General features: G+C 34.4%; 1 protein-coding gene across 1 annotated transcript in view; it reads right to left on the reverse strand.

Moving 5' to 3' along the window:
* LOC136855644 (protein lin-54 homolog) overlaps positions 1 to 12,232 on the reverse strand; it is a 75,901-nt gene that overhangs the window by 31,546 nt on the left and 32,123 nt on the right. Inside the window, 1 exon segment of the mRNA XM_067132838.1 lies at positions 6,065 to 6,250. Within this exon segment, the coding sequence (XP_066988939.1) occupies positions 6,065 to 6,250 (186 nt within the window).

The raw sequence follows: 12,232 nt of genomic DNA on the forward strand, positions 1-12,232 counted from the left end.
TCTCTTTTGAATTTATCAACTTTTTAATCATTTTATATCAGTCTTCAATTGTACAGAGTAGGTTTTTCCTTTCTCTAGCCCTTACCACAGGATTTCCATTACTTCTCTAATAGTAAGTAATGTGTCTTATATCTTCAGCTTTGGGGGGCAGGGGTGGAGTTGGTCCCCCCCCTACATTCATTGTATGTTTATTAGGTATGGATTTTTGTAAATAAATATTCTTTTATGGTAATAGTTGTCTTGTGCTGCTTTTGTTTTTACTTACTTCTATTTTTGTTTAAACTTAGAATATGTGAATGAACCTTTTTTTGGTTATTGTTCCACTTTATCCCTTTTGTGCTAACCTTCGGGGAGGAATGTTATCATTATTGACACTTACTGGGCCATAAGACTGAGCTTTTATTTTGTTCTCTCCTCTCATGGCTAAATCACTCAATTCCCATCTCTGTCATGTTATATGATTCTTCTGAGAAGAGAGTTTCAATTAATGTTCTTGATCTGCTCATCCTTCAGGTTTTCTCTCTCCTGTGTCAGTGTCGCACTAGTGCCCCAACTGTTGTGATGTCTACCACATCTCCAGTGATTCCTTTTCTGTTAGTTCAATTAGACTACCTGACATCTTCAGGGGTCCCTTTACAAGATTTTCTCAAGTTCACTTTGTTTGTCACGGTCCTCCTCATTACTAACTATTTTGCTACTTCAGGATTATACATCCTCTGCAAATGTCCTCTCCAAAGCTTGTCAGTCTCTTTCATCCTATTCAAGAAGCTTCAGCAGCTGTTGGACTGGTTGTAATGGCAATACACTAATAGGTTGTAGCTATAAATGAAAATATAGTTTACCTTTTTATTTTCAAATGCAACTAGTGGGTCCAACTTTCACTGTGGTATTGAAAAAAAAAAAACATTTTATAATGCAATAAGTTCTCAAGGACTGAAAGAATTAGGTAAATTATGACACAAATGCATTTTATAGTAGTATGAGGGCAGAGAGACTGTTTACCTCCTATGTTATGCTTTAAGTGTTAGGAAGAAAAAGACTTTTTATACTTATTTTATGTTAGCATTTTTGGGTATAACATTGAAGAGGACATGTGTTTGTTAGCATTTTTGTGTATAACAGTGAAGAGAACATGTTTTTGTTGAAGAAGTTTAATTCTGGGCAGTTAATTATTAACCCTTAATGGATGGGCATCATCATACGAACATAAAAGGTTGAATGATTGACTGGCTAACTCAAGTGAGTATTAATATTATGCAGCATAAGATTTGGATGAATTTAGCAGGAAAGATGTTCATATCACTTTAATGGTCCATAAATGACTTATGGGAAGTGTAGTAGCTCAGCACAGGACAGAGGGGGATCAGTGTGCCTTGAGACTTGATGGGGGAATGTACTGCCCCTCTCTCTCCCATGACAACTTTTTATTTATTTGCTCATAAATATACCCAGGGATTGCTGTTGGTTTCACTTCTTGTCTTTTATGATAGTATTGAATTCCTGATCAAAAGTACTAGAATTAAATCTCTAACTATTAAAAATTACAAATATTTATATGACTACTAGCCTTGATGAAATAATATTTACTACATGTAATCCACAAATGAACTCATTAAATTTGTATGTAAATTTAATAATTTAATGACTTTCACTGTAGTATTAAAGACACACTGTATAATGCATGCTGTCATTAATACTATAGTGAAAAAGTACTGGATTTACATGTGAATATTTTTTTCTTTTTCTTTTTCTTGTGTATTGTTATTGTACAAGTTTTTATAAAGTTAACATCCCTAAACAGTATGTGATTCATATAATTGTGATTATCACTAAATATAGTACAGTGCACTGGTTTTTACCCAATGTTTCAATCCCTGTTATACGACAACCAAAATTCAAGCAGCGCATTTCAGATGGTGTAAAGATTTCATACATTTTTGTATGCCATACCAAACAAATAACAATAATGTTATGGCATCAATACAACCCTGCACACATAAAAAAGCTTTCATAAAATGCTCATTTGACTTTTAATGTAGAGCTTCAATAATACCAGTGCAGAACAGCAATGACTGGCTCTATATAATAGCAGCAGATAAATACAAAAACTAAAAACTCATGTGCAGGGCATATGATACTTCTTTATCCTTCTCTCTATTATTCCTACATGTTATGATAAATTCTTTACTGTACTCACAGCTTGCAAATCTCCTAAAAAATTTTCATTATTAAGGAATATGCTTAAATAGATCAAGAATTCTCATAAAACTTAATGTTAACAAAAATAAAAAGCTGCTAGATCAATAAAGCTCTGATCATGTCGAAATTTGTAACCTTCAAAGAACATGCATAATTTTGTTTCACAACATCCTCATTAACATAGCTATAAGTATGAAAATAATACAAAATCAAACCCGTAGAAAAAGTAGGTATGGCAGCAAACAAATTTGGGGACAGGCTGAGTAACACTGTCTGAGAACACTGATAAAACATCATTCACAAGTTTTATATCTGATTTCGTTAAGTATTGTACTACTGACACTTCATATTCTATTATATTTAGTATACAGTCCAACCTCTTAAATATGGGAACCTTGGGACCAGGCCACTGCCAGACCACAGAAAATCCAGGAATATATAATACACCAGTAAAAAATGAAGCCCTATGTAAACATAGTCTTGCTAGCTAATTCCACAAACAAATAGCTTAGCTGCCGACTTAACCTACTACTTGGCTAATTTCTGACACCACTTTTTATCATCTTATTACTCATATATTTTCACTTTATCATTTTATAGCTTCGTTCTGTATAATTATCTTTAAAAGTGTACTTTACTTAGAACATTTAGCTTACATTCCCTGGTTAGCTTAACTGTAAGTCAACTACTTACATTTTCTCAGAATCTGCTGAATATTATCAGTGACTTTCATCTCTTAAATTTATTAACTTCATAATTATCGCTATTAGTTTCTTCATCATTTATTTTGCTTGTAGAGGGTAATGAAAGACAAAAATAAAGAACAAATTTCAACGATCACTGAGTGCATTTTGACACTTTGCTGTCAAAATGTAAGCAAAGCACACTGCCATCTATTGTGGAAAATGAACACTAAACATTTGCTAACAGGAGAAATATTTTCTAGCATAGATAAAGATTTATGCTTGCCGTTCTTACCTCTAGCATCATCTGATCTCATGGGTGGCATCTCTAATAGGTAAACACACAGCTATATAACAGAAATTATCAAAACCGTATCACCTGTAAGTCTTTCAAGCCCTCTAAGAGTAAGGAATTCGTGCGTTGCAAAGTGTCTCACTGTTTCGATTAAAAGTTTTGGCTTGGTAGAGCCTTCTCAACTGGAATCTTTAAAAAAATATATTTATTCATTTAAAGTTAATATCAAAAACATATTTGACTTCACACATTTTCATTACTAACAATTATTTTTATGAAAACAAAAGATATATGGCAAATTTTTGCTGCCAGAAAGTTGTAAACAATACGTGACACCGCCATCATGGCCACTCAACAAACTAATGGCGGCTGATTCAAAATCAAGCCGACTTTATTATAAAGGTTGTGACCAGCAGGTAAACAAAAATGGATTAACATTACTTGTGAGATTGAAGAGATAAACTCTTTCTCTCTCTCTCTGTCTCTGTCTCTGGAAAAGATACTGATAATTTGAGTCACTTTCACCAATAGGTATTAGTACATAAGCACACACTGAGTGTGTTCATAATTTTAAAAAAAGGGAAGTACAAGTAACACATCTTTGGAAGACAAAAACAAACAAATTTTGTTGTTGCCAGTCATGTGGACTATAAAGGGTGTGATTAGTAAACAGCCAAGTCAAAGCAGTACCGTGGAGCAACTTTTTTTCTACTTCTAGTGAACAGTAACACCATATAAAATAATATGCAATATATTTCATGTATTAATATCATATCACATTATAATTCATGAACATAGCAATCATGCACCACTTGCACCCTGATAACGCTTACATTCTTAAAATCATCAGCTGAGTGCATTTTACTCACATCATCACCGCTATTAGTTGATGAATGAAGCGCATTTTGGAAATACATTTTTTCATAAATTATCGAAGCTAGAATTAAAAAATGCAACTTAAATAGTTTTAGAAACTATGAGTAACATCTGCAAACAGTATTTTCTCGATTCGGTTGTTTATGTCAGTCCTGACATTGTCTTGCACTCAATAGTAAGCAACTGGTAATTTAAGGAATAGTAATGAATTCTTAGAGCCGCAAGTCTGGTTGAATGCACGATTTGCATTTAACCTGATGAACTTCTACTTCTAGGCCTACTTATTAGTTAAAAGCTAACTTAGATATAATATGCATTACTAGTGGTATTTACAGAAACTGAGGCAGGCATAGAAAACTTAGCCTAGTGTCATCTACCAAAAAAAAAAAAAAAAAAAAAAAAATGATGAATCGAAAATGCATGTTACACAGGACATATATGATGAAATTGTGGTCCAGGATAAAATTTTATGGATTGCATGATACAGTATATACAGAAAGAAGCTGCTTATGTATTTAAGGAGCAAGCTTCAGTTCCAAAACCCCAAAAAATCACAAAACCAAAACATTTGACACTGTCCTCATAGCTGCTCAACGAACTAACGGTGCTGATTCAAAAGTGCTAGACAATGAAAGTTGCCAGACCAGAGAGTGCTGGATTAAAGAGGTTGGACTGTATAAAACATTTGCATTGGGTTGAAACAATATATTATAGAATTTTCCAAAGAAAATTTTCAAAAACTCAGGAAAGGTGAGCCACACATGCATTGGCAACATCCTCATGACACTGTGGGTTAAAACCAAGCCACGAGTTAAACACAAAGGAAACTGCAAATCCCAATTATTTTGCAAAATCTGAACACATGACGTACCCTAGTAGCCTAATCCAAAATCCCAACCCTCGATGATATACTACCGGCTGCTGGGATTTAACAACTGTGCCTAACTGCAACAATATTAAAGAACTAAAGCTTTTTACAGGGGGTTAAGACTATGCATGTAGCTTTCCTGCAACGACATCCACGAATTTCGAAAAATCTGCAACACGATAATTAAATTTTTCTGGAGTGACCTGTGTTGCATCTAATTACTACTACAGACCACAATAGTACAGTATTAGGTATCTGACCAACTCATGCATTGTTGTCACATCTGTGAGATTAGAATGAAGGGAAAACTGAGTAATCACTGTAGGCCAGGGAAATAGCCATTTTCCCTCAAGTCCTTTTGCACTCGATCACCATGCCAACTCAAAAGCACTATTCTGGCAAAGACCAACTATGAAAGAATTCTTTGATACTGGTTGGTCTGTCTTATGGAGACCTGGTGGGACCACAACAGTAACTCCTTTGAGGACAAGCAGCAGCTACGTTATCATAAAAATTTCTTTTAAAAACAGATCTTGGATTGTGACTGTTTTTCTGAAATACAAGTACAGTACATAATGCATCAAGATACACTTTATTTAGCAGCGCACCTCAGAATTTCTTAGCACTCCAAACGTTAAACAAAGAGCAAGTTCAATTTGATATGTGACCCCAGTGACTTCTGACAGAGTAAGTTCTTAACTTGAAACAGTGTCACTACACTCAGCTGTCCCTGCCCAGTCAGCTTTTCTCATGCTGTGACTACACTTGGTTTAAATATGGCCTACTTTACTTAATGTGACTATATTATCTTAATAAATAAAACTGTTTTAATAAGTTTTCCTTCAGTTTCAACTTGGGCTGGATGTTTGAATAAATTAACATAATGAATACTACACCATTTTCCTGTAAAAACATGTCAGTAAATACAGTACTTGAATTCCATATGTCTTCAAAGCAGAAATTTAGTGGAATCTCTAGGAATTCCAGGGTTTAGGCGAGGCCCCTGAGTGAAACAGTAGGTACATCAATTTACAGAATATTCCTGTCATTTTCTGAAATCACTGGTCACACTATTTCCTTGTACTGTAATATATAAAAACACATAAATAATTAAATCCTGAATAACTGATTTTCCCAACTCACCTGAGACATATAGTGGGCAGGAATCATAACAACTGACCCTGGCTGAGTATTAGACAGCACACCTGGGGGTAATGCAGAAGCAGGTAAGGTAAGGCTTCCAGGTTGGGACCTTATGGGTACTCCTCCACTAACATTATTACCTGATATGGTTCCTGATACGGGAATAATAACACGCTGCTTGTTGGTCTGGAATATATATACGTAAAGTAATACAACCTCAATATTTTCCAAAGCATAATTAATAATTTTACATTATTTTGCAAAAAAATTATTAAAATATCTAAATGCAATTTGATTTCTTATTACCTAATATCAACTGTTTAAGATATAAAAAACTGCACTTTTAACATTTTTTCTTTAAAGAAATTTTTCTAATGCAAACCCATCAACTTATTTCTGCTTCCAAGCAATTAGCAACTCCAAAGATGAGCAGCCAACAAGGGCTAGGTATGCAGACCAGGCACTTATAAGTAGACTGATGGGTTTGTATTGAACAAAGAAATTTTTGTTTTCTAAACAATATTTCAAAACAACCCCATCAATTTGCTGTAATCTCAGTAGCTTCAGGTGGAAAGGGTTTCTTGATGTAACAAGGCAGAATCTCTCTCCCTTGAAATCAAACCACATACTACTACTACCACTACAAGTCAGTACGTATACCTTTCCCTAGTACCTGCCCCAGCACACCTGCTGCTGCTGCTACTTCCACACCTTTTTTCAGCAGTTCCTATAAACAATTTCTTTTATATATGCTGTTCATAAATTCTTCTGGTCTTCCTGAATACAGTGAAAAACCAAAAATCACACACATTACTGTACCTTCATTCCAAAGATCCTCTTAATCTCCACTATTCTTCAATTTCTTAGCCCATTTCTAAAACACTTAATCTTTGGGCAGTATGCCTGTGTCATTTTGTCTTGCCCCATCACCATTCCAACAGAATTCATGTTTCTCCCCCATTGCTACAGATGAATTTTATGCCAGCTACTTTATATCTTACCTCCTAGACTCACAAAATGTCAGTGGTTCTTCTTGTCAAAATTTATCCCACCAATATTATACCAACAGGGCTTGCTCTTCAATTTTCCCCAAGAGATTTTTTGCAAACCCTGCCAGGTACTGGGGCTTTTTGTTTTGAGAACTCATTTTAAATTTTGGAACTATCTTTTGCAAGTTCTGTATCTGTAAAGTTTATATATATATATATATATATATATATATATATATATATATATATATATATATATATATATATATATATATATATATATATATATATATATATATATATATATATATATTATATATATCTATATGTATATATACAGGCAGTCCCTGGTTTACAACGGGGTTCCATTTTTACACTATGTCGTAAACCGAAAAATCGTCGAAAATTGTCAAAAATACTAAGAAAACCTTACTTTTAATGCTTTGGGTGTATTGAAAATGATGCAAACTGTATTTTTATTAAGTTTCTCATAAAAAAAACTCCAAATTTTATTATTCTGTCGTTTTGGAGCCATATCTTCCGTCGGATCAGCGTACGACGCATCGTAAGCCTGGAACATGCGTCGTAAACTGGGCAATAATTTTTGATGAATGTATTTGAAACGCATCATAACCTTGGAACATCGTAAGCCGGACCTGTCGTAAACCAGGGACCGCCTGCATATATACATATACATATATATACCACACGTGAAAAATAAGAGACAAGATGCTGGTCCTGACCGATTTCGACTTTATTTTCAAGCCATTGACGAAGGACTGATACATAGTATTAGAAGTCACAAATATATATACTACAGAGACAGTATTAATGAACATACACAACCATTTGAGACTACAGATCCACCCACAGGTGGGTGTCAAGATAGGAGTGGCCTTCCAAACTCATTTGGCTAAAAATCACAATACAGTATACTCTCAGGGGTCAATATCATTAAAGTAGTTTAACCAGACCACTGAGCTGACTTTCAGCTCTCATAGGGATGGCCTGAAGGATTAGAATAAAATAAAATACCAAGTCTAGGCCTGAGGCCAAGCTCTGGAACCGAATAGTTCATTCAGTGTGATGACGAATGAGTGAAAATTAAACTAAAAACTGCACAGAAGCACACACTAACACTGGAACACATGCACACAATAAATACATTTTCTCGCGTATCATACATGCATAAAAAATATAAAATCGGAATAAGTAAATGAACATAAAAAAAATTTTGTTATTTTAAATTCATTGAATGACCTATGGATTTTTGCATTGCCATAATTTACTTATATTTGCATTCTATCAACTAAATTACATCTCTTCATGAACATAAAAATGGGAACTGAAAATGCAGATTTTGACAAAAATTTCCTTCATTGATTTATTTCCAAAAGTTGACAGTCGTTGCTGGTCATACTTAGGACACTCGCACAACACGTCTGACCATTATTATCACCTTGCACTCGATGCTTGGGAGCCGGGCCATGTGGGCTGCTCATTAAATGTTTATGTGTCAGACGAGTATGGCCTACACGGAGACGTGTCAGAATTACTTGTGCATGTGTCTCTCTCTGGTATGATGAACTCCACTTTCTAATATTAGGTTTATTTGTTTTAATGTGTTATTTTCAGGTTCTTCACTCCATAAACAGTATATTGCCATTTATTTATGATACTGTACTCACATTTGATCTTGTCATATGGGTTGCTTCTTTGGCTGCTCTATCAGCCTCTTCATTTCCTTTGATCCCTAAATGGGCAAGGATCCAACATATTTCTAAGTTTTTCCCACTACAGTATTATATAACTTATGGAGATATAATGTGATTTGTTGTACAATATTACTTTCTGATTTCTAACTCTGAATTGCTTCTATGGCACTTCTCGAGTCAATAAAAATCACAAAATTATTACATGAGGTTTCTTTAATAAAAATCACAAAATTATTACATGAGGTTTCTTTAATTATTTTTATGGCTGATGCAATTGTGCACAACTTTGCTGTGAATATTGAACCATTATTAGGTAGAGAAAACTGATATAGTTTGTTTGGGACTGCAGCATATCCCACTCCATGGTCTGATCTACATCCAACTGTGTATACAGTAAATCGCCCCCACTCGCAGGGGATGCGTACCACACACCCCCCGCAAATAGCTGAAACCAGCGAATACTCAGAACCCTCCTAAAAACACTTAGAACTGCCTATTTTGATAGTTCAAACACACACAAAACTAACTAAAAATGCTTATACAGGTGTTATCCTACTTACGATGGGGTTGGGTTCCAAAAAAAAACCATCGTTTGTTGGAAAAAACGTAAGAAATACCAAAATGTATCTCGAACATAGCCTGGCCTATACTAGGGTATTCAGTACCATGTATACATATATGGTAGCTTACCCTACACTATACAATATTCTCTTACATACACGGTATAGTAATTATTAATATCAGCTAATTCTGGAGGTTCATGCAAAGTGACTTATGATAATTCAGTACAAAGAGAAAATGAATAACAAACAAGAATTAGCTTAGCCTACACTATGGTATACCGTATACATACATGGCAGAGTAGCCTACATTATACTGTACTCTATATTCGCATGTCGTACTATACAAACGTCAACATAACGAATATGCATCTTTTCCATGGATCTTTTAAAATGTTATACCTTAATTCACTGTATCCAATATTGTATATATTCTTATACTGCTTTTGTATTAAAAATTGCATTCAGAGCAATCAGTGTTTTGGTTTGGAAATGTTTACGTTGTGTTTATTTCGCCGCATTTAACTCAGTTCAGAGGGCTTTTCTTGCTTCTAGTTAGCATAAATGAATCTCTAGAGTCTAGAAACTTTATTTATCAGGGGCAGGGTTATTTTTCATTATACAAAGTGTTTTTGAGTCAAAACATAATTAAAATACGTCTCGTTGTGAAATTAATGTATCTATTATTTTCATTATTAGATGACGATGGCCGTTTGGGGGCGTTTGTTTTGCGAAAAAAAATTCAAGATTCCATTCGCTATTTCCACTTGATTTCATCATAATACAAGCTTTACATATTTATCGTTTATCGGCGTAAAAATAACAGTAATGTGTTCTTTCATGCCAAGTAGTTTTGATTAAAATACTTTCTCTCCCATTTTAATTACGATTGAGTTTCATCCATGTTGCTGGTGCATGATAACTTACAGTATAGTCATTAGCAGCTTGAACATTGTTTTCTCAGCTTCAGCTACAACTTGCAGCTTAGATTTAGCAGTATATTTCCTTGACGATCTTTTACCCATACCGAATAAGGGTACAGTATAATGTAAAAATATATCAGTCCTATTCTACTTAACGTCATTTGTGCCATAACCTACGGTAATTGTTTATTACCATAGGATGGTTGAAATACAGGTAAACAGCATTTGTTATCCGATTCGGTTATAAGCAAAACAACAGTTTCCTGGTCGGCTGTTCATGGCTGTACACATTTACACGAGTATGATGTTACTAACAATGCTTTTATCATTCTCTTTTACTTTTTAAACTAGAAGATGGGATAAAGAGATGGAGGAAAAGTTGTCTATTGTAATTTGGTCTCTCTCACTGCCTATTTTATAAATAATATTTTCGTATCAGTATTAACTGCTTACCCCATTGCAAAATTGAATTATCGTAAGGTGAATTATTGTAACTCGAGCATTACCTGAGTATTTTAATAGCTTTATCACAAAAAGCGCATTTAGTCATGAAAATGAGATGAAAATACAGCATTTAGTGAATATTTCTCAGTGAAAAATACTGCGAATGGGCGAATTTTCCTTAAATAATGGGTAGATACGTTCCAAAGAGAAATCCGTGACTACATTAGTCTGCGAATCGTGAGAACGCAAATACGGGGGGTTACAGTATTGTGTAATAAATGTACCGACCATTGGAGACTGCAGATCCACACCTGACATGTGTCAGGGAGGCAGGGTTAGAAATCTCATTAGCACTGCTGCCTCTGTTCTGTGTTTACAAATATGATAATCCTATTTCCATACATCTCTACTGCCTACCTTAAAATTTAAACAATTTACAAATTTCTTTTGACATTAAAAGGATCAAGTTTATACATCCCTTGAGTGATATTCATATTATGGCTGTAGCTTGCTTTTATAAAGCTAGATTCAATGATATTCCTTTCTAGTGCGTTATCAGAATATACAATCCTTTTTGTCCCCTTCCCAGTTGATAGCAAGATTGTTCTCACTAACATGTACAAAAATACCAATGTTCCCCTGTGCATATATAGACTCTAATTGCCAAGCAGTTAATTTGACAACTGTTCCAATTTATGTGTGTAGGTTAACAATGACAGTATCATCTTGGCCAATGAAATTTCCTCAATCTTCTACCTCTACTAATCAGGGGTCTACTCCCCGTCACCTCCATCTCCTCCGCCTCCAATGCATAATTCAGGTGGTGACTGAATTTATGAGAGCTTAAATTTGCAAAAAAATGAAAGCAAAGCTAAAATTGTTGGTTAAATATAAGAAATTATTTAAAAGGCTGTGTATTTGTATAAGATTTGCTGTAAGTTTAATTACATAGTTATGTAAATAATTGTGTTTTTATGTAAAATCACTGTACAAGCTTAGCCTATTGCTAACCTACGTGTGAATGCATACATGTGCACTATGCACTTACAGTACCTGCTTTTCTCTCTCTCTCTCTCTCTCTCTCTCTCTCTCTCTCTCTCTCTCTCTCTCTCTCTCTCTTACAGCAGCTTTATCTACATTTAATGCAGTACAGTATTCCAATTAATACAGTAATGTTCCATATGTACAGTTGACCCACAAATATTCGCAGATTTTTCTGTGGACCATATACAGTAAACCCCCTGTATTCACGGTCTCAATATTCGCAGATTTCAATGTGGAACGTATCTACCCATTATTTGCAGAAAATTTGCCCATTCATGGTACTTTTCACTCAGAAATATTAACTAATTACTGTATTTTCATATTTTCATGACTAAATGCATTTTTTGTGATAAAACTATTAAAATACTCAGGTATAAGCATTTTTAGAGGGTTTTTTTTGTGTTTAAATTATCAAAATAGGCAGGCATAAGTGTTTTTAGAGGAGCTTAAGTATTTGTAGATTTTCGCTATTCACAGGGGGGTGCGGTACGCA

Source organism: Macrobrachium rosenbergii, chromosome 32 (genome assembly GCF_040412425.1).
Source record: "Macrobrachium rosenbergii isolate ZJJX-2024 chromosome 32, ASM4041242v1, whole genome shotgun sequence".
In the NCBI taxonomy this organism is placed as follows: domain Eukaryota; kingdom Metazoa; phylum Arthropoda; class Malacostraca; order Decapoda; family Palaemonidae; genus Macrobrachium; species Macrobrachium rosenbergii.